This window comes from Lissotriton helveticus, chromosome 6, assembly GCF_964261635.1.
Source record: "Lissotriton helveticus chromosome 6, aLisHel1.1, whole genome shotgun sequence".
Taxonomy (NCBI): Eukaryota; Metazoa; Chordata; class Amphibia; order Caudata; family Salamandridae; genus Lissotriton; species Lissotriton helveticus.
In genome coordinates, this window is record NC_136067.1 from 1,858,904,437 (window position 1) to 1,858,928,797 (window position 24,361).

The 24,361-nt window shown below is 42.1% G+C and overlaps 2 protein-coding genes across 2 annotated transcripts in view; one reads left to right on the top strand and one right to left on the bottom strand.

The window, feature by feature from the left end:
- ESRRG (estrogen related receptor gamma) overlaps window positions 1-24,361 on the bottom strand; it is a 702,537-nt gene that overhangs the window by 269,339 nt on the left and 408,837 nt on the right. The gene's annotated exons all lie outside the window — the stretch shown is intronic.
- Window positions 1,218-5,533, top strand: LOC144762915 (uncharacterized). Its single transcript, XM_078648218.1, has 3 exons — window positions 1,218-2,541; window positions 3,127-3,276; window positions 5,502-5,533. Exons 1-3 carry the CDS (start codon window positions 1,218-1,220, stop codon window positions 5,531-5,533), a joined length of 1,506 nt encoding a protein of 501 aa, XP_078504344.1.

The following is a 24,361-nucleotide window of genomic DNA, read 5'->3' on the forward strand; positions in this document are numbered from 1 at the left end:
AGTGGGTGAAAAAAATTATCGGGGACCCCCTCATAATTTTTCAAAAACATTTTATTAAATTGGCAATGTTTAAATATGTCTATACATATTTAAACATTGCAGTTAGCGTTTTAAAAATGCAATCAAATCCATGATTGCCAAACATACTATTCTGGCCAAGCAGGCCTTACTTGTACCGTATCATACATGTACAGTATGTGCCTTGTGACTGTTAGAAGTGGGGGTGAGGAGTTTGAAGAAGTCCCTTCCCTTTTGACACCCTCTCCCACCTTCTCCCAGCTAGAAATATAAAGGACAAAACATGTGTGCGATGGGCCATTACAGAGCGGCTTTGTGACGCTCTTTGTCAGCTTAAAACAAAGCACTGTTATCAGCTAAATGCTTCTTTTGGGCAGAGCCTGGCACCCCCCCTGGGATCAGTTGGGGCCCCCCTAGGGGGGCCGGCCCCCCAGTTTGAAGACCACTGACTTAAGGTGAGTACATTTTAAAGATATCGAAGTGTTTAATATCATTTGCAAAAATATAGCTGTAAAAAATATTGTATTTTAATTAATGTTATGTATTTTAGTATATATTTTAAATGTATGTGAGGTCTGTTTTTTGTATATGAATTTTATGGCAAGAACGGAGGCTCCTATTATGCCTTCTTTTCTTGCTTTATTTCAAATAGCAGCAAGATAAGTGAAGAACAACAATACCCAGAAGGCACAGCAGAAGAACTACTGGCCAATGGGATTGAACAAAACAAACAGTGTACCAATCACAGCAAGGATAGTATATATGAACAGATTTGACCACGAGTAGCCCTCTTTTCTTGCTGCTACGCAGTCAGATAAGTCATATTTTCTCCTTACTCTCTTGTTTATTGCATTTATTGTATTTATTATATTGCTTATGGTTTCATTTTGACCTGTATTGTGCCCTTCGAGCGCTGCTCTATTTGGTGCCTCGAGCGCGGCTCGCGCTCGTTTCCTCACTGTGCCGGTTCCGTTTTTCGGACCCGTTTCCCCCCCCCTCGCGCTTTGCGGTTGGTATCTACCGCTGCGCGCCTCTGTAGCCTGCTTTCTGCCTTACCGTGTCGCTTTCTAGGCTGTTCTGTGTGGCTCCTGTTCCTCGTTGCTGTCGACGCTTCTCCACACTCGGTCCCCGCCCATAAAGGGAGTGTTTTCCCTTCTCATTTTTGTAACCCTTTCCACACTGCCATTTCGTTTTGCCTTATGGAGGTTTCAAGCTCCCCCGAGCTCGATAATGAGGAAAGTGAAACTTTCAAAAATGACCTCAGAAATTTCATTAATAATTCTGTGGAAACAGCTGTGGAAGCTTCTATGAATCGTGTTTCCAAACACATGGAGAATTCCCTTTTAAGTCTTATGACCAAAGCTTTGGCCCATTCTGCGGGGGAAAGCAGAAAGCGTAAACTGGTTCCTTCCACTCCTATGACTAAAAAAGTGTCACTTATGAGTCGCGAGTTGTCCTCTCATTTGACTGAGGGCGTGGTCCCTCCCAGGCCTCCAACCACGGAGGGGTTTAAAACTACTGTGGGAAAAAGTAAATCCAAGGTTAAAAACTTGAAGGTTCCTAAGAAGCTGGTCATTGATTCCATCCCTGACACGGATGATGATGATGATGCTATGGGTGACACTGACGATTTGGCAGACCTCTTTCTTATTGACCCTCCTTCTCCCAAGAAAGCTAGACTTGACGCTTTTGCGTCCCAACCTGTGCTTGACTCGGAAGGCAATCCTATGTTTGATCCCTCTTCTATTCGACACCCTAATTCTACAGAATGGTTCCCCATTCCCCATGTGGGTGAATATATCTCCTCTAAACTCCGTCTTCCCCTAGACAAATCTGTCAGAGTAAAACTCAAGTCTGAATGCCCTAAGCCTTCCTTACCTTCTCACATTACGGTCACTCCTTCCATTGATCAACCTCTCCTTACTTTCTTTTTGAAATTTGGCAAGGACCCTCGCAAGGGCGTTGACAGAGCTTGGTCCACTTGTCAGGACAAATTATTGGATGTTGTCGGTCCCTTGGCCCAGGTGCTGGACATGGCGGAGACGGCCCGCCTAGAGGGTTCTGACCTCAATCCTGAGGATATTTCTCTATGGCTTCAAAGATCCTTTTGCCTTTTGGGCAATGCCAACGCTGCCATTATTCATGAGCGTTGCAAGGGCCTGCTGATCAAGTTAGATCCAAAATTGGCGAACTTGGCTTCCCAGGATCCTGGTGTGAAGGCTGACGGACTTCTATTTGGCGATTCCCTCGTCAAGGATCTTAGCCGCTATGTCTCTACCTTCGCCTCTTTGGACAAAGCCCAATTCTCCATTAAAAAAGTCTTCGCCCCTCGGGTTTTTGGCAGGGCCGGCAGAAGCAGGAACCGCTCTTCCGGCCGAGGTTATCAAAACCAAGGTTCCAGAGGTGCAGCCAATTCCGGCTATCAGGAATACAAGCCGCAGTTCTATCCCCAGCGAGGTCGCGGCTTCCGTGGCCGTGGACAAAAATGCTTCCGTCACAACAACAGCAACGCCAATACTCAAGGTAAGCCCCTCACCTCCAATCAGAGGTCGTTTGTCTCTTTTTCTTCCGAAGTGGCGCACTCTCACAGCCGACCCTTGGGTCCTCAATTCTGTCCAAGGTTATCTCATAGAATTCTATGCTCCTCCTTTCCAGGCTACTTTTCCTCACCCTCTGGTTTTTTCCGCAGACGTAGCTCTGCTCGTTTCACAAGAAATACAGAATCTTCTTCTCAAACAATCTATCCAAATAGCTCCCTTCGATCCCTCAGGTTTCCTAAGCTCTCTCTTTTTGTCCGCAAAAAGAACAAAAAGGTTCGTCCCGTCATCAATCTCAAGTGGTTCAACCAGTTCGTGGTTTACCGTCACTTCAAGATGGAGACCATCATCCATCTCAGGGACACCTTACGTCCATCCGATTGGATGGTCCGACTAGACCTACAAGATGCATATCTTTCGATTCCCATTCACAAATCCCACACAAAATATCTTCAATTCCAGTGGCTCGGTGTCACCTACCGCTTTTGTTCTCTTCCTTTCGGTCTTTCTTCCGCTCCTTGGTGCTTCACCAAGGTGATGAAACCTGTTGTGTCTTATCTTCGGTCCCTAGGTATTCGTCTAATCATTTATCTGGACGATATCTTGCTCAAGCACACCGACAAACAGTCTCTTCTTGCCAACCTCACCGTTACTCAGTCTCTTCTCCTCGACCTGGGCTTCCTGATCAATTCAGAAAAATCCATGTTGGTTCCATCTCAAAGTATAGAGTTTCTGGGCTTCTGTGTAGACTCTTCCCACGCTTCTCTTTATCTTCCGCAATCCAAGGTTACAGCCATTCGTACAGAGATACGTCACGTTCTCCAGCTCTCCGAAGTGTCCCTTCGTTCTCTTGCAAGAATAGTGGGCCTTCTATCGGCATCTATTCAAGCCATCTTCCCCGGCCCTCTTCATTATCGCGCCCTGCAACGCTTGAAGATAAGACATCTCCACAAAGGGCTGGCGTATTCTGATCTCGTTCAGCTAGACCTAGAGTCTCGCCTCGAACTTCAATGGTGGATCGCCCATTTAGATGCTTGGAACGGCAGAACGATCTTCGCTATGGCCCCAGATCTTGTCTTAGAATCAGATGCCAGTCTGTCGGGTTGGGGCGCCCGATGTGGTTCAATCTCGACTGGAGGTACATGGTCTCCAGAGGAGTCGTCATTGCACATCAATTGTTTAGAGATGCTGGCAGGCTCCTTTGCAATGCGCAGCCTGGCAAAAAACAAGGCAAGCTGTTCCATTCTTCTTCGGATGGACAATGTTTCTGCGGTCCGCTACATAAACCATCTCGGTGGCACAAAATCCAAACCACTCGCAGAACTGGCAAAGAGCCTTTGGGAATTCTGTCTCCAGCACAAACTGTCCCTTCGGGCGGAGTACCTGCCAGGCAATCTCAACGCCATTGCAGATTGGCACTCTCGTTATCTTCGAGATTCAAGCGATTGGAAGCTTCTTCCCTCCGCCTTTCTTTCTCTCTCCCGGAAATGGGGCCCTTTTTCTTTCGATCTCTTTGCTTCCCGTCTCAATTCCCAACTTCCCGCTTTCTTCAGTTGGCGACCGGATCCTTTCGCTCTGGCGACGGATGCCTTCCTCCAGGACTGGTCCCTACACCTCAATTATGCTTTCCCTCCTTTCCTGATGATCAACAGGGTGCTTGCCCAAGTCCGACGTCAGTCCACTTCCTTGGTTCTTCTAGCTCCTTTTTGGCAAGTTCAAATCTGGTTTCCTTCGCTCCTGGAGCTGGCAGTGGACTTTCCGGTTCTTCTTCCTTTCAGCGAAGATCTTCTTTTAGACCCTCAGGGTCTTCCCCACGCCATGATCCTGGACCAATCCCTGGTTCTTTCAGCATGGAAAATTTCCGGTCTTCCTCTTCTGACATCATCGTTTCACAGGAAGCTTCACTCTTTATCAGTCAGGCTTGGGCCCAGGGCACTTCCAGAGCCTACAAGTCAGCTTGGACTTTATGGTCAAGCTGGTGTCTGGAACGGTCTGTTGATCCCTTTTCAGCCCCTCAGAGTTTTGTTGTTAACTTTCTCGCTTCAGAAGCTAGCGCGGGTAAATCTTACCGCACTGTCAACCTTTACAGATCCGCTATCTCTCTGAACCACTGTCCCATTGACAATAAGCCGGTAGGTGCTCATCCTTTGGTGTGTCGTCTTCTCCGAGGAGTCCGATTCTCAAAACCTCCGTTGGCTAAGTATTCCGTTTTATGGGATGTTAATTTGGTCTTCAAATTGTTTTTCTCATGGCCTGACAATGATGCTCTCTCTCTCAAAATGCTTTCAGCCAACCTTACCATGTTATTGTGCTTAGTATCAATCAAACGTGTTTCTGATGTCAAAGCTTTGGATTTTCTTCCAGACAATTTTCGCCTTCTGGTGTTTTGTTTCAGGTTCACAGGCGTACCAAAACCAATTTGCAATCTGTGTTTTATCCCTATTTCCCTTCCCAGCTCTGTGTTGGTCAATGCCTGAAAAGTTATGAACAGAAAACTGCTGATCTCAGGACCTCCTCTCATTCGCAATTGCTCATTTCTTTTCGCAAACCCCATCATCCTGTTTCCGCTGCCACGCTCGCCCGTTGGGTGCGTTGGATTATGTCCCTCGCGGGCATTGACATTTCCGCCTTTAGTGCTCACTCCGCTAGGGGTGCTATGGCCTCTAAAGCCTTTTGGGCAGGCTCTCGTTTGGAGGATATCCTGAAATCAGCAGATTGGTCTAATGATTCTGTTTTCAAAACATTTTATTGCAAATCTGTTGTTACTGCTTCTTCTTTGGTTGTTAATATGCTTTGAACAAGCATAATAGGAGCCTCCGTTCTTGCCATAAAATGTAGATTTTCCTAGTACTTATGACGGAAAGTCTTAATTTTATTAAAGACACGGAGGCGAGTATTATCCCACCTCTGTATTACTAATTATCTCTGTTTTTTTCCCACCCTTAGGAACTCCGGCTTTACAACCAGCCTCCTCCTAAGATGCGTCTGCTGCTGTGGACTGTCTTCCTTCAACTGGATCAACATCTCTCTTCCGCTGGACTTTCTTCCATCAGTATCCTGCAATTCTGGGTTTCCTTCAGGATTTATTTGCTTGGATTTTGACTCTTTGCATTTTGTTTGCGATTGTTCCTCTGTTTATGCATTCTCACTGACTTTCTCGCACAAGAAAAGAGGGCTACTCGTGGTCAGATCTGTTCATATATACTATCCTTGCTGTGATTGGTACACTGTTTGTTTTGTTCAATCCCATTGGCCAGTAGTTCTTCTGCTGTGCCTTCTGGATATTGTTGTTCTTCACTTATCTTGCTGCTATTTGAAATAAAGCAAGAAAAGAAGGCATAATACTCGCCTCCATGTCTTTAATAAAATTAAGACTTTCCATCATAAGTACTAGGAAAATCTACATTGTTTGTATTTTTAATATATGTGTTAAATGTTTCGTACTTATAAAAAAAAGTATTTGGATTTTGCGTTTTTAGTACCATAGTGGGTTATGGGTTTACAGGGGAATAGAGTGGGAAGTAACTTATTTATACTAAATTAATTGATTCTTTTTTATTTATTAAAGTGTGTTTAATTGAGTTGTTATAGTGTTACATGTGTAAATTAATGTATTATTAATTAATAAATAATTGGTTGTTAATTAATAATAATTAATTAATTGGTAATTAATTATGGTAATTGTGTAATAAATTATAAGTGTTTGTTGTGGTGTTTATAGGTGTAAAGGGTGAGAAGTAATTTTTTTTTAATTCATGAATTAATAATTGGCTGTTAATTATTTTTAATTCATTAATTGGTAATTAATTACGGTAATTGTGTAATTCATTTTAGGTTTGTGTTTTGGGGTTTATAGGGGTGAAGGGTGTTAAGTAGTTTATTTATTTTTTATTAATAATTATTTGTTAATTGATAATAATTAAATTAATTAAAAATGTATTATGGTAATTCTTTAATTAATTTTAAGTGTGTGTTTTGGTGTTTCTAGAGGTAAAGGGTGGGAAGTAATTTGTGTTTAATTAATTAATATATAGCTGTTAATTAATGTTAATCATTTGATATTTTTGGGGGGAAATTATTTATTTTTGAGTGTGTTGTTTTTACTTTTAAAGGGGCAAAGGGTGGATATTAAATGCATTTTAATTACTTCATAATTAATTGTTAATAGTAATAGTTTTTAATTTAAAAATACATTATAATTGTGTTTTATTATTTTATAGTTTAATTTATGTGTGTGTTGTGGGTATTATAGTTTTAAAGTGTGTGTAGTTAATTAATGTTTATTTGTTTTTTATTAATAATATTTTTAATTGATGATTAATTATGTTAAATATGGAAGTACATTAATGTAACCTGTTTAAGTGTTTTGTTATTGGTATGGTGTTATAGGGTAGGAAATGAAATTGATGTATTAATTAATGTTTATGTTTGTAAATATTTTCCAGTTGAAAAGTATTTAATTTTTTTTAATTTATTTAAAATTATTTATTATATAATATTTGTAGATTTTTGTTATATGTAATATGTTTTCTTTCTATGTATTTGATTAAAAAAACCATATTATTTATTTATTTATTTTCATATTCCTTTTAAATGTTAATATATATATTTTTTTTACTGTTTGAGTATGAATAGTAATTTTTGACTCTCCGCTATCCAACACTTTCCCTACTTTTGCACTCACTGGAGTGGGAATAGTACATTTTACCCCTCCGCTATCCAACACTTTCTCTATTGTTGCACTCACTGGAGTGGGAATAGTAATTTTTACCCCTCCGCTATCCAACACTTTCCCTACTGTTGCACTCACCTGAGTGGAAATATTAAATTTTACTCCTCCGTTATCCAACACTTTCCCTACTGTTGCACTCACTGGAGGGAGTGGGAATAGTAAATTGTACCTCTCCGCTAGTCAATTGTTTCGCTACTGTTGCACTCACTGGAGTTGGAATAGTAATTTTTAGCCCACCACTATCCAACACTTATCCTACTGTTGCACTAACTGAAATTTAAGTTTATATATTTTTTAATAGTTTAATGTTTTAATTTATTATAGATTTTTGTCTTTTTATATTTTAAATTATTAATATATATTTTTATACTTTATATAATTTTAAACTTTTAACCTAAATTAAAAAGAATAGTTTATTAATTGTTTTAAAGTAAATAAATATATAAGTAATTATGTTTGGGTGTTTATCTTTTTTCATTACATTTATTTGTTATATTTTATTAAAATGTTCATTACATGTATTTATTTATTTTATTTAAATTACATTTAATATTTACTATTTTTAATATATATTATTTTATTTTATATTTATTTAAAAGTCAATATTTTATACATCTATATTTTTAGTCAATATTTTTGTACTTACCTGTTTAAGTATAGGAGTCAATATTTTTGTTGTCTATATTTTTTACTCAATATTTTTTACTTCAATATTGAGTCAGTGAACCCACGAAGGGATGTTTAGATTTACTATTCTTAATTCCACATCTACAAGCCTTGATGTAGGGTACATATATTTGGAATTAGGTCTAGAAAATCCACACAAACTTACCTTTGTTATTTTGTTCCACAATATTCCAGTCACAATACTCAAATCCTTTGAGATTCTGCGTTCGATATTCCAACCCACACTGATAGAGCAAAGATTTTATCCGATTGAGATTTGTGCCCTGAATCCCAAAGTCCACAAGACTATGGGGTAATAGTTGGCGGTGCACTGTTTCAAATGCATATGATAGTTCTTTTAGGGGAAGGGAAGCTAGCCCATTGTTGTCAACTGAGTTCTTAATTCATTAATTCCTTAACCCTTCCTTGTCTGCTTACTAATATCAGGATTACCAGCAGGGGATTTTGTTTCCTATAGCAACCTAATTGTTGTGGTAACTATAAATGTGGGTGTAAACAGTGTCTGCACCCTTTGTTGAAATCATGCATTAAATTCCTACATTTGTGAATCAGGGTTAAGTTCGGGCGGAGACCAACGCTCCGCACGCGGAGTGTGTTGGGGATTTGCCTCCTCCACGTTCCGTGGAGATGACGGAGAAGGCAAACCTCCACACACTCCGCAGCGGAGCGCAGTTGGCCAGCCCCCGCCTCCACCCCCCTATATTAACAAGTAATTCTACATTACTTAAAGTAAAGTAAAACCACTTACCTGCACTGTGGCGTCCCCGGGCTGCCCTCTTCTTCTTCTTCTTCACCGTCTGGATAAACCTTGAAAAAACTGCACATGCGCGGTCACGCCCATGTGCAGTTTTCTCAAGGTTTATCCAGACGGCGAGGGCGCGGGCAGCCCGGGGACGCAGCAGTGCAGGTAAGTGGTTTAAATTTACTTTAAGTAATGTAGAATTACTTGTTAATATAGGGGGGTGGAGGTGGGTGGCGGAGCGGTATTTGTTCGCAACTCCGTGTACCTCCGCGTAGCCCTGCTACGCCCCCTATGCCCAGGGTTAATCAGGGCCTGCTATTTTTTAAGCACAGATGACACTCTGAGTTCATTTAAATTTGGTGGACCTGTCAAAATGTTTTGTATGTGACCCTCTATTCAAAAAAGAATTATATGTATTTGATTTGTGGCTGCTAAGATTTATTTACTCACATTCTGAGAAATCCAGTATGTACCCTGCTGGATTAAAGACAGCTATCATTCAGAGGAAAAGGTACACTGTGAATGGTGTATATTGTGATGGGTGACAGTGGTATGTTGCTGTGTCTTGTGAGAATCACAACCACCGCAATTTGCTTTCATATATACATTGAGGCAGCCCTGCTGATCAATCCAGCAGAGAACTTTCTAAGAAGGAAAGAGTTGAAGACACACCTCTTTAAGAATATAGCTTCATGTTACAGGAACAGTCCACTTGCACCAGCTACTCCTCCAAACACAAGTCAAATGTGTCTTTATCACATACATAAATACATACATACCACCTACCCAGCATATAAATTGCATTTCACAGCTACTGCCGGCCATCAGTGAAATGAGGGTTTTGGTTAGGATATTATCTTGTAATATTTAATAAAATATACTTTAGGGAAAAAACATGAAAAAGAACAATATTGGTTTAGATGTATAATACTATATCTCTCACACTTCACAATTGCCAAAATATGGAGGTCTCATCTAAGAGATCCTAAAAAACAGTAGGCATCAATTTTGTGAATGATACATTTAGCCTGCATCACCGGTGCTAGTGGAAAATATTTCTCTTTGTGAAAGTGCACACAGATTAATAACTTTGCCTGTGGTAAAGGATGGCATCTTCTCGTGTCATTTCATGTAGCTTGAAGTTCCATAGTATCCAGATGCAATAAGAATAGGAAAACGGAATGTGCCTGATTCACAAAGGTAAGTTGCACATTTGAGTAAGTTTACACTTAGTGGTAAGTTTACTTCTTTTGGTATTCACAACCTCTGCGTGTAAACTCACTGCAAAAGTTTACGTTACATGTCTCCACCCCCAGAGTAATGCTATTGACCTACTCTTGTGGGGTTGGGGGGTACATCCATTCCCAAACCCCTTCCTGACCCTCTCTAAACCCATCTTTCTCCTCTCTAACCATATCCCCTATACTAGTAATTCTGCTCATTTTCCCACCCACTTGCCTGTGTCCCTCCCACATTTACTACTAAAATATATATTTACATGTGTGAAGACTCTGCAGTCTTGAACTCCTCACATATAAATTCTCATAAACTCATTGTCAGTGAAATTTCTCTCCCACCCTCGCAGCTCCACCATTAAGTGAGGTGCCCCTGCCCCTGCACTCTTGAGTGTTGGTGATCGAGGCCCTCCTCCACCCGCAGGTTTCCCTGCGCCTCGTCCTTGGTGGTCCAGTGTACCTCTGTCTCCTTTCTCTCACTCTGCTCCTTCACTCGGTTTTCTACTCTTTCTATCTTTCACCTTTCTGCACCTTTCTGCATCTCTGCTCTTTTGTGCCTTATTTCTGCCCATTTTCCCTTTCTCTCCCTTGCTCCTTCACTCGTTTTCTCTCGTTTTTCTACCCTTTCTATCTTTCACCTTTCTGCACCTCTGCTCTTTTGTGCCTTATTTCTGCCCATTTTCCCTTTCTCTCCCTCTGCTCCTTCACTCGTTTTTCTACCCTTTCTATCTTTCACCTTTCTGCTCTTTTCTGCATCTCTGCTCTTTTGTGCCTTATTTCTGCTTATTTCCCTTTTTCTTTATCCCTTCTTTCCTCCCTTTACCTTTCCCCGCCGCTGCTGCCCCCGCGGCCCTTCCCCCCCCAGCGCGACCGGCCCAATCCAGCTCCCCTCCCCGCTCCCGCCTCCCAGCTGTCCAGCCCTCCCCGACCCCTACTTAATGGCGGCCACTGCGCGGCCGCGCAGCGGCCGTGGGCTGCGGCCACGCCGCTGGTGCACCGAAGGCACGTCAAAGGCAAGCACGTCTGCGCCCGTCTGCGACCCGTCCGCGACCAGCACCAGGAACCCTGGACCTCCGCCCAACACTACGACCCAGCAGCACTCCACGCACTCAACCCAGGCTGCAACAACAACTGCAAGCTAGCATCACCAGCCGATACCCATGGACCCTTCAGCTGTCACCGCTGCCGACACACCTGCAGCACCGCCAAGAACACGGATCCAGCACAACCCGCCCACAAGAACACAACCAAACCAAAGACCCTGCAATGCATCCTCCTCAACGTCCAATCCCTCCACAAACACGCCAGAGAAATCTGGGATCTACTTGACAGCACCACCCCGGACGTAGCATTCTTCACCGAAACCTGGACCAACACCACCTCGGGACCGGACATCTCCATCGCCATCCCCCAAGGATACAAGATCTCCAGGAAGGACCGCCCCACCCACCCAGGAGGAGGAATCGCCATTGTCCACAAATCCAGCCTCCACCTGAGCACACTCCCTGACGAGTCCACATGTCATGTATTCCTATAGGTTCTGAATCGATCCCCCTATTCCTGACCCTATTCTAGTTAAACTAACCAACAAGTTAACTAGCAGTCAGCCCATGAGGCAAGGAAAACCCCCATGATGCAGATACCGTTATCTGACGCAGTCACACTACGGCACAGGAACGTGTTATCTGATTAGGTCATAACGCTTGAGATCTAATTAGACAAGCGATATTCCTCCAGCCCCTGATAAGGCATACGGAGTTCTCATAACAAATCAAACCTATGACAACCTGGGCAAAACCCTGCGGCCATTGTTTTGATTTCACAGAGAACTTCAGCAAAAGAATGTGCTAACGAGCAAGTCGTATGACATCTTTATTGACGTATCTATGTCCATCCTTACGTCAATCTCGGCACCTTAAAGGTATAAATATTACCGATCTTGCCCTATGCAAAACACACGCGTGGTGACGAGACGGAGCAGCCATACTTGCCGAAGCCCAGAGCAGAGCAGACCCCGCTGGCGCAGCCCCGCCTTCCTGACGCGCTGAGAGAAGCTGCTTTCTCCTGCCGAGAGACCCAGCACCGGCGCTTCCGGGTAGCCCTCGCAGGCAGCCTGGAATATCGAGAGCAGAGAAAGAGATACCATTCCTCATTCATCCTAACTTCCAGGTACAGAACTGAATAACCCCTCACAGAGAATTCTTTAGCTATTCACTTGGCAAAAACAAACTTAACTTAAACTGTAACTTTCTATTCCCGCCCACGTATTAGGCTTAGGTCAGGTACACGGGGTAGGCGTATTTAGAAACACCAGTTGAGTACGTTTAGTCAAATGTATATATGTATGTAATCTATTTTAATCATTTTAAACATCATATGGCTTAGAAACCATATCAATGTTTTTACAGTATTATTTTATACTGTTGCTTTTAATGTATGCACTTTACTTAACTATAAGTATTGCAATAATATCGATCCATTTCTCTTGTATGAGAAAAGAGACTGATCAATAAATAACACCTTTTTATTGAACACGCCTGTCTCTTCCTTTTCTGTACATTCTGATGAGACTAAGAATGCACGTACTGACTGAGTAAAATAAATTGCCTTTTGTTCACACGACTCTCGAGATTTACTCTTGATTAGGGGAGAGCAAAGTTGTCATGTTCTATGGTTGTCAGAAACTAAATCCCTTCTTGTCTAATCAGGGAAGTTAAGTCCTCCTTGAACATTCGAGAAAGTTTCTAGTGAACTCTGAGCTAAGCTGGCAAACCCAAAACTTTAAGTCTAGTATCGACAGTAGTAGACCTAGTTAACGTCTGGTCTAGGCCTTTACTGCTGTAGGTATTATTCCAATGCGCAGAGCCTACTGGGATGATAGGAGCTACACTACATGGCGCCCAACGCGTTTGGAAAGGGCGATAAAACTAACGTAAGACATTTAGAGTAACTCAGTCGTGCTTTCTCACTCAGACCCCTTTTCCCACAATACTCCAAAGACGTCTGGAGTGGGTGAAAGGTTATATCCGCCAGACCTCGCAGGAGGGAACTCCTATGTATGGTTTTTGGTATAGTCAACGTTGAAGGATACACTGTTCCAAAATATTGTGCATCTAATCTTTGTTTCCATAAGAAACCTGATCTGCAAACAAACAAAATAACCTTCTGGACAATACAATGTCAGACAGTGAAGGAGACAGAGAGGCAGTTAGATTAGCAGCTGAAATAGCAGCAGCTGATACTGCACTGCAAGACGCGGACGGGGATATAATACTCATCCCGGTCATCAAAAGGAGATCTATAACTCTAAAACTTATAGAAAATGGACTGACACCTAGAGGTGGCACAGTCATATTCGTAATTGAGGCACACGAATATCGGCAGACAGAGGTATACTATTCATGGATACATTTTCCAGCAGCAAATGCTGTAACAAAGTACTTCCACTATTACAAAATAGAGGAACCTCCTGAAACGTACACTCCTTTCGAGGAGGTGGAAGTACCACTCAAATTTCAAGAGCATTTGCTCTTATTTGATGGCGCCCTAAAACATAATAATCACATCACCAGGCTCGGTCCTTTAGGTAGACCAGGAGCAACGTGGCCGGTACTAGCCGGATACACACCACATCCAGACATCGAAGGGATGTCTACAGCAGAGCTGTTAACACAGCTAAAACAATTAATAAAAATTCATAGACAATTAGTACAGTATGTGATGCGGACTTCAACAATTCAGCCAGCGATTAAACTTCCACAGCTGACCCCTCACCAGGGGAACACAAATAAAATTACCCACAGAACATCCAATCCTGCCTAGGTAAAGTACCGACTAAACGGGAACAAATACCATTCTGGTTGGCACAAAAAATCACCCAAATAGAGGCAGTGTTTCCTGACACCACCCCGTTGGAAAAACACAGGATTCTGACTATATGTCTCCCAATGGGAATCGCACCACACATAGAGGACTGTGACACTTGGGGTACAGTCTTTGCTTCTATCTACACAAAAACGCACGGTGTTCCATCCATTTCGGTAATACCAGATGTGCTAAAACAAATTCAAGACGAATACGGTCCAGAACCCGCTTTAACTCTTGGTATGAAATTACTGAAAGACTTCAAGCAGGTCTCGGCTATACTATTAGCCAACATAAAGGGAGAAGCAGCAAATGTGGCGATCCGCCAGAGGTTAAAAGAGACAGATATAGCAGACCAACCAGCTGAAATTGCCAGAATCATAGAAAAATCCTATGAGGAACTAGGTAGAGACAGTCTAGGTGGAATACCAGTAAAACCGCAATTGACTGAAAGTCCTGAAAAAATATTTTTTAATAATAATTCACCAAAAAAGAACTGGGATGGAATCTCCAAACCAGAGACAAAGGTCACCCCAGAGTGACCCCTCTGGGAAAAGATATAACCTTAGAAATAGGGATAATATAAAAAAGCCTGATAGATATCAAGACATTGATACACGTCCCTCTCAATCTTTTCAGACTTCCTCGCAGAAATCGGAAAGAAGAGGACGATCAGAACAAAGAGAAGAGCACGCCAAGTCCAAAGACAAGGAACCTGCTCAGCTAAAAAAGAAATAACAATTTCCAAAAAAGAAGGTAGCCAGTATCAAGGTAGTTAACAATGCCGAGAATACTGAGGACACAACTGAAAAACGGAGAATGGGCTCAGACAATGCTAGACAGCGCAGCAGAAGTGAGCATAGCTCTCAAAGTCCTTATGAATCATCTGGAGACAGTGGACACGAATGAATATCTTCAAGTGGAAACTGCGGACACCAGAGTTAGCAAACCTCACAAAATATACGAAATAACACTACGTATAGAGGGAGATAAGACTAGGAAAATAAGGGGACTATTTTGGGATAATCTCTCCAAGGGCTATGATATCCTTCTAGCTGAAAAAGACTGGCCACCAGAGTTTGTTAGGGAGTGCCCTCATGGCAAAGAAGTAATTATGCCAGCCTTCTCAAATCAAATTCCAATTCATAAAAAATACACACTTGCTAGAAAGTGGGCAGTAGCTCTAGCTCCTGCTTTATATAAAAATCATGTAGGATGGGATGAGGACTCCCCTCCTCACAAAATCCAGTTAAAATCGCAACCTGCTGCACAAAGGCAGTACCCAATTAAGCAAGAAGCTAAAAAACAGGTACATGAAATACTAGATCAGCTAGAATACCAGGGGGTGATTGAAACTTGCACCTCACAAATGAACAACCCTTTGTTTCCGGTCTCCAAACCAGACAATTCATATCGTCTAGTTTTGGATTACCGACACCTTAACACATGTTGCAAAACCTTTGCAGTGCAAAACTCACACAGTGCTGCACTAATGAATAACATAGTGCGCAAAAAATACAAAACAACATTAGACATCTCTAATGGATTCTTTTGTCAAAACATAGCACCAGAGAGCAGATATTTAACTGCATTTTCAATAAATGGCACTCAAAAACAATTCTGTCGGTTAGCCCAGGGGTACAAGAACAGCCCGGGAGTATTCTCAGCGAGAGTAACAGAATTACTACAAATATATGATGATGAAGCATTATCTTATGTCGATGACATATACTTAACAGATGATGACTTGGATACTCACTTGAAGAGAGTGAACACCATAATACTTGGGTTCGCAGCAGAGGGTTACAAATTCAACTTTAAAAAATCCAGAATTGCCCATCTGAAAGTCCTATTCTTAGGATATGAATTATCAAGTGAAGGCAAAAGCCTGGCTGACAATTTCCTAGAGAAATGTGCCGTAATCCAAGCTCCTAGAACACTAAAAAACCTACAGTCAATTCTAGGCTTCCTAAATTTCGGAAGAACATACATTGCAAATTACGCAGAAAGGGTCAAACCCCTTTATGATCTAATAAAACCAGATTTTAAGAAATCCAATTGGACTCAAATACACACAGAAATTCTGAGATCCTTACAAACAGACATGCTAATTAAAACAAAATTAGAAACACGTGACAATACACGCAATCTTGTGATTCGAGTCATCCCAGGGAGATGCGGATTCACATACCTGACCTCTAATGAGGGAGATAAGGTACCAATTGCATTCAAATCACACCTGTACACAGATTCTGAACAAAAATTCAGTAAAAAAGAAAAAATTGTTCATGCAGTTCAAACCGCAATAGCTAGAGAAAAAGATCAAGCTGACGGTAGACATATCACAATCAGAACAGCTGAATCATCCTTTGAGGCATTAACAACACCATGTAATTTGCCAACAACACCATTGAATCCAAAGTGGATAAAATGGGTGAATTCAATCACAACGGACAAAGTATACTATTATTTTGATCCAGAACTAGAAGAATTAAAAGATTTAGAATATGAAAAAACATTCCCTCTGCCAATCGACATTCTGCCTTTATGACAATACGCTTGTGTAATCTATACAAACGGACATGCTCAACCCTCCGTTTGGGGAGAACAAGCATACAACCCCACATGTGAGATTACAAAAGAAGTGTGGCGCGGAGGTAAACTGAGACCTCTATTAACAAAAACACACTCAGTAGAAACTAATTCAGAACAACAAACTGAAATAATAGCATTGAAAATGGCGCTAGATAATGCGGATCGCGAATTCCCGACACTTATAGTGTCAGATTCATATTACTGCGTCAAATCATATAACAAGGATTTGCAGACATGGATTCAAAACGGTTACAAAGATGACAATGATGCACCAATAAAGCAGAAACTGCTCTGGGAACAAATAGCTCTTTTACAAAAAGAACTACCTAAGACTCACGTGACAAACTCACTGAGTCATCAGCGTGATGGCGTTCACGTTGCAGGGAATTCATTGGCTGAAACAGCCGCAGCGGCAGCCACTAAATCAGCTCCCGTAGTTCGAGAAAAAGCGTACATTAAAATACATTGACGGTGAAACAGTGCTGGCGGTGAAAACGTCATCAAAAGGCGACTGCTCAGCGTTACCGATCAACTATCCACTCAATTATACATACATAATCGATGCAAACTCCGTCCCTTTTGCTCGAATCCCTGGAGTGGGGGATAGAGTGATTCCAAACATGGACAGGAGAAAGTTGTTAATCGCAGACGCACATATGGGCGAGGGTCTCAGACACCTCAAACTGAAAGATTCTCTGGAAGAATTACAATCAAGGTACTGGTGGCCAGGCATGAGCCTGCATCACACCATGTTTGTAAAAAACTGCCCAAACTGCAACAGAAATCGCAGTGGGGAGAGAAGAAGTGTAACACGGTGGAATCTGATTGCAGATAATATCACCAGTAAAGAGCATGGCTTGCGATTAACATATACAGGCTAGTTTCCACTTATAATGTAGATCCTCGGCACTCGGCTGACGTCTGGACTGTTATACAAAGATTTGCGAGTCTAAATGGCATATACGCTAAGAGCGTGCTACGTCTGACCATTGTTTTCAATCTAGCCCTCCAGCCTGAAGGGAAACATGGCCAAATGAGCATAGCACAGCGGGAATCTTCTCACTTCCTTCCTGAGGGATACGGGATGGTGTAAAGAAAAAACCAAGGCATAAAGCAATCTATAACGGAAAGGATATTAGGTTCGGGAGCTGGGTGGGTCAAACATCTAATAAGTGTCCAACGTAGTCTAAATAACTTGCCAAGAAATTCTCTGAAGGGATTCAGTCCATACGAATTATTATTCGGAACTAGGATGATTATCTCTGACCTTGACAGTCAGACTTCAGTGGTAAAAGGAAAAAGCTTTGATATCAAAGACCGTTTGGCTATTTTACAGGACTTAAACAAAACAAGAAAAGACCTGAGCAACATAAAGTTGAAACAACAGCCAACAACCACTGAAGAACCACCACCTGTCCCAGCAAGACCTGTCTGGATTCCAAAAGTCGGGGATCTAGTCAGGGAAAAGATCGCGGTAAAGAAGGAATTTGGGCCTTCTTACAGAAAAGCAGTTCCTGTCTTGTCTGTCAAGGGGACAAGATCAGTTGTACTACCGCCACTTGCTGGTAAAAAGGAGAACCGAGTTGTATCCATCGACCTGGTAAAACCACAATCATGTGGCCGATAACAAACAGTAGGCCAAGTGGACTCCCAATGAGTAGCAGAACACCAAGGTTTGCTACTAGTACAGAGGTCCTAACGAAGAGGCTCATCACATTCGAAACGCCTACAGAAGAACAACAAGGACTATGCAACAATGCAATAGAACTCAGACCTCTGAAAACCCAAATAAAAACATTTAGCAGAGACACACCAATCTACAATGAAGTACCAAGTGAAAATGCAAGAAACAGAAATCCTGAAGCAATTGGAACAATTGACAGAACTGCATCCGGCTACTTCAGAAACTTCGATGATTCCTCTGAAGGCTTCAGTGAATCAAAGACACAGCCATCATCAAAAACCTTTAAAGATAAAGCTAACGAACTTTTGAAACAACTGAAAGAAACATATCTGATTTCTCCATGGATTGAATTTTGGGTGGGTTTTGGTGCATTTATCCTCATACTTTGGCTCATCATGATACTAACTTTGGGACGCTTCATTGAGGGAAAATATGCTAAAATGGACACAGCAAGTCAGAAAATCAACTTGATCCTCAAACCACACACATCTTCACACGTCGAGAAAAGAGAACTTTCTTCAGCCAACTTCACAGCCAATCCTATACCGGGTGGGGTAGCATGGGACAACACTGACTATGAAATTTATGGTCGGTCGAGATCCTGAAATATCCACACCAAATTAAGATCTCCTTGAGTGACTTTGTGAAACCGAACTCATTTGCTGATGATTGGGACTTCGAAAGCATTAATAATATGATGTCTGACTTAGTAATGCCTGCTAAATTTACCAAACATGATTATTTGCAGGGTTCTACAAATTATGATAGTATGTATTGCTATAACCACTATGGTAACCATTTTCTACATAGATCTGCACAGCCTAGAAATGTTTTAAATTATAATCAATGGGAACATTGTGCTACACCTCCAAAAGGGAGCTCAAGGACCGTTTATGACAAATATTCATATTTTTCAGGTTTTAACACAAGTAATGCTGAAACATTTTATTTTAAATTGTCGAACAAGACGGGGATGAAAACCATGATAACCAACACAAAATTGATATATTCAGACTCATTCTTTGAAAAAATGAATACTTTTGGTTTTGATTACTGGGACAAAAATGTTGAATTGAAAAGTGTTTGGGGTACAAAAGAATGGCAAGTACAGGGTATAGAATCACTGTTTAGAGCCTGAATGATCCCGGAACAAATTATATTTTTAAATGACACTGTCCAACAAACCACCTGTCTTGGCTTAGCCAAAATCAAAGACCTAAATAAACCGTCTATTCCAAAACCAGCAATGTTTAGCAACACTTCTATAGATGAAGAGATAGACGTAAACCATATATTAAACCAAAACAGAACACATCCTGATTGGAAACAGTGGTTGATCTGGCCCACAGATACTAATAACTGTCAAGACAGATTCCTGAACAAAACACAGGGGTTCAAAATGACCAGGCCAGACCCTAGATATCCTCAAAGACATCACCCAGGGATAATAACCACCTACAGTGTGGGCAAATTATGCCTTCAATGGCTACAAACTTCCACACTGGCAGAAATTAAGCAACACCTAACTTTACTTACTGATGGTGCTGACTTGCGTGATTTCATAATGGGACCACGCAAACAGCGTCAAAAGCGTTTCATAGCAGCCTCTGTATATGCAGCATACAATGAGGCCTGGAAGGTTACTCAAATTGAAACAGCAGAGAAAATACGGGAAATTGACCGTATTAATTTGGAAAAATCACTTTCTGTAGTGGACAATGGGTTAATGACTCTGTCCTCCAGAATTTTTTCTTTGGACAGCATTGTGTCTTCAGCAATCGACATATTATCGCAGGACTTACTGTTATTACAATACGGTCAGTCTCAATTGCGTTCTATTGTACAGCTTGGCTGGACGTTACAAAATCTGCGTTCAGGCTATGTGCCTTGGCGTTTAATCAACACAACGTCACTATTCCAAATCTTTAACCTTACTGATAGACAAATCAGTATGGCCCAGAAGGGTGCTGATTATACAATCCTGAGCATTGAGAAACTTGAGAGATTACCAGTGACAATGTCAGAACGACCTGTCAGTGAATGGATAATACATGGGATAATAAATATTCCAATCTCAACCTTCAGGTTTCAATACTGCCAAAAATATATACAGGCTGGCATGTACGAGAAATTGGGAAAGGGGTACCTTAAAACAACATGGAACCTGCCCTATTCACATGCATGTGTCAGTAATAAAGGACAGAAAGTGTTTCTTAGTGGCAATAATTGTGCGATGTCACTAAGCGGCACGCTTCTGTGTAACGGAATTAGTTTGCATGGAGCCTGTGAAGGGAATTCATACAACCTTTCATGTCACCAGCAAGGCACACCTGCAACTGAGATAGAACCATTCTTTCAAAGACTCTATAATGGGAGTTACATTCTAATTGTAGGGACTCCTTATCTAGTAACTACGACTGCGAAGGTCAAGTGCTGTGGACGCTCATTGTTCCCCAGCTCCTTCCCAGACAGGGAGGCAAGGGCATGGCCCAATTTGAAAATTACTTCTATTCGAATAGATACTTTAAGCAGAATGAAAACAGTGCTTCTTCAGACGCCTACAAGGCTCACGTCATCAAAAGAAACGTATGATCTACAAGTCGCAAGGACGACTGCAGAGATACATACATTATTATCAACTAATTCCCCCGTACATTTCGCGGAAATCCTGAACGAAATCTTAAATATTTCTGATACCAATGGGATCTCAGGGGTATTTAAGACAGTATTTTCTATGGCATTAACACCATTCAAAGCCATACTGGGTATTTTTCCAGATTTCGTCCATTCGATTTTTGGCGGACTTCCCCTGATCCTGGGACTAATTGCAGGAATCCTATTCTTAGTCCTTATTTTTCGTTATGGCAACCCATGTCACAGACCAAACTCTCGCGACAATGGAAGAAACAATCCTAGCCATTGGATACCGGGACCGGATAACAAAAATCCTGGGACTCTCCCAGCTTAGAGACCTGAACATGACTTGGTTTCTATCATTTCGACCAATGTGGCAAAGATGTGTTTTACCTGTACTAAGGTGTCTGCTATGCAGAGAAGAATGCGTGTTAGACACCTGTCTGACGCTACAATCGGATGCGCCAATGGATGCAGAAACATTGTTGAGCCCGATAAAGGTTCATGCTTTGTGCTGCCCTCAAAGGCTGCCAATCCTGATGACAGCATTCGTGGAAGCTTCACCACTACGATTAAGGGGTAGTGAAGTTCAAGATGAAAGCAGCATCGATCAGGTACGACCTTCCGTCAGCAATATGAATCAGAATGTCAATGGAGACAATCATGCGCATGAATGCATGATTACACCTATTTCCGAGTTAGTGGAACTTTCCCAGGAAGCTGTTGACAGTTTTTTCGAAAGCCTAAATGATATGATGTTCTCACCCGAACAGAAATAGAGACTTTTTGAGCAAGCTCGCACTCGGCGTTCCCTGAATTTGGCCTTCAACTTTAAAAATAAAGTCACATGAACAATTTTTCTTCCAGTTCACGGACAGCAATTTTTAGCAGCCCCAACTTAATTTTTACAAATTTTTCGGGACACTATCTTCTGCTTAAAGTAAGAAACTATTCCTAGAGAACTAAGATTTCTATTTTTAGATACTTTATAGACATTAGCTGCCCGCTGGTATGTTCACATATATTTTATTCTGTGATGGAATGGTCTCGAAACTTTTTTCTGTATTTAAGAAGCCATTTCATGTGTAATTTCTCATATACCAAATAAGCAATAATGTATACAAATGCGTGATTACTTTGGCATTATTATACAGCTTGAGTGCATACAATTTATATGACTGCAATTTTCCGTATATTTGAAAATTTCGAAATGCATTTATGTATTTTGGGGTGGTAAGGTATACACACTACTCTATAGTATGTTGTACTATGTTATACTATGCCTAGATTAGTAAATATGTCCATAGTTAGCGTGGAGTGGGTGTCATGTATTCCTATAGGTTCTGAATCGATCCCCCTATTCCTGACCCTATTCTAGTTAAACTAACCAACAAGTTAACTAGCAGTCAGCCCATGAGGCAAGGAAAACCCCCATGATGCAGATACCGTTATCTGACGCAATCACACTACGGCACAGGAACGTGTTATCTGATTAGGTCATAACGCTTGAGATCTAATTAGACAAGCGATATTCCTCCAGCCCCTGATAAGGCATACGGAGTTCTCATAACAAATCAAACCTATGACAACCTGGGCAAAACCCTGCGGCCATTGTTTTGATTTCACAGAGAACTTCAGCAAAAGAATGTGCTAACGAGCAAGTCGTATGACATCTTTATTGACGTATCTATGTCCATCCTTACGTCAATCTCGGCACCTTAAAGGTATAAATATTACCGATCTTGCCCTATGCAAAACACACGCGTGGTGACGAGACGGAGCAGCCATACTTGCCGAAGCCCAGAGCAGAGCAGACCCCGCTGGCGCAGCCCCGCCTTCCTGACGCGCTGAGAGAAGCTGCTTTCTCCTGCCGAGAGACCCAGCACCGGCGCTTCCGGGTAGCCCTCGCAGGCAGCCTGGAATATCGAGAGCAGAGAAAGAGATACCATTCCTCATTCATCCTAACTTCCAGGTACAGAACTGAATAACCCCTCACAGAGAATTCTTTAGCTATTCACTTGGCAAAAACAAACGTAACTTAAACTGTAACTTTCTATTCCCGCCCACGTATTAGGCTTAGGTCAGGTACACGGGGTAGGCGTATTTAGAAACACCAGTTGAGTACGTTTAGTCAAATGTATATATGTATGTAATCTATTTTAATCATTTTAAACATCATATGGCTTAGAAACCATATCAATGTTTTTACAGTATTATTTTATACTATTGCTTTTAATGTATGCACTTTACTTAACTATAAGTATTGCAATAATATCGATCCATTTCTCTTGTATGAGAAAAGAGACTGATCAATAAATAACACCTTTTTATTGAACACGCCCGTCTCTTCCTTTTCTCTACATTCTGATGAGACTAAGAATGCACGTACTGACTGAGTAAAATAAATTGCCTTTTGTTCACACGACTCTCGAGATTTACTCTTGATTAGGGGAGAGCAAAGTTGTCATGTTCTATGGTTGTCAGAAACTAAATCCCTTCTTGTCTAATCAGGGAAGTTAAGTCCTCCTTGAACATTCGAGAAAGTTTCTAGTGAACTCTGAGCTAAGCTGGCAAACCCAAAACTTTAAGTCTAGTATCGACAGTAGTAGACCTAGTTAACGTCTGGTCTAGGCCTTTACTGCTGTAGGTATTATTCCAATGCGCAGAGCCTATTGGGATGATAGGAGCTACACTACACACAGAACTGATGGAACACCTTCACTTCAAGATACTGGCCAGCCCCACCGCCGCCCTCCGAGGAACCCTCATCTACCGACCCCCTGAACCCCGCGGACCCTTCGCCAACTCCATCACGGACATTATCTCCCCGCAGGCCATCGCATCCACCAACTACACCCTGCTGGGAGACCTCAACTTCCACCTCGACAATCAACTGGACCCCAACACCAAATGCCTCCTGGACAACCTCCACAACATTGGACTCCGCCAGATCGTGACCGAGCCCACGCACTCAGCAGGACACACCCTCGACCCCCTCTTCACTACAGGAAACTCCATCACCTTCAGCCACACCACCGAACTCCCATGGACCGACCATCGTTGCGTCCACTTCACCTTCAGAACACCCACCATCCACAGACACCAGCACCTGCTTCCACAAAGAAACTGGACCAAAATCACCGACGACCAGCTCACCTCCTCACTCAACAACTCCACCCCAACCATCGCGGAAAACGACGACCCCAACACCGCAGCCCGAACCCTGCATAGATGGATCTCGGACAGCACCAACACCATAGCCCCCCTCAAGAAAAACAACAATACCCGTGCCAAAGAAGCCAGATGGTTTACCACCGAACTTCGAGAATCCAGGCGCACATGCCGCCGCCTCGAAAAGGCCTGGAGAAACACCAAATCCACAGAAGCCCACAACAACTTCAGAACCGCCACCAACGCCCACCATCAACTCATCAGAGAAACGAGGAAAAAAGCGATTGAAGACAGAATCTCCACCCACGCACACAACAGCAAGGAACTCTTCAGCATCATCAAGGAGTTCACCCAACCCACCAGCGAGTCTACCGACATCCCTCCCTCACAAGACCGCTGCGACAAACTCAGCACCTTTTTCCACCACAAAATCAAGAGCATCTACGACAACTTCGACGAAGA

What these genes read in the sequence shown, in the direction of transcription:
- LOC144762915 (XM_078648218.1), top strand. Translation starts at nt 1,218, where the DNA reads ATGGAGGTTTCAAGCTCCCCCGAGCTCGATAATGAGGAAAGTGAAACT. An exon ending in CAGCAACGCCAATACTCAAG is followed by an intron (nt 2,542 to 3,126) that starts GTAAGCCCCTCA and finishes TTCGGTCCCTAG; the next exon opens with GTATTCGTCTAATCATTTAT. An exon ending in CATGTTGGTTCCATCTCAAA is followed by an intron (nt 3,277 to 5,501) that starts GTATAGAGTTTC and finishes TCCCACCCTTAG; the next exon opens with GAACTCCGGCTTTACAACCA.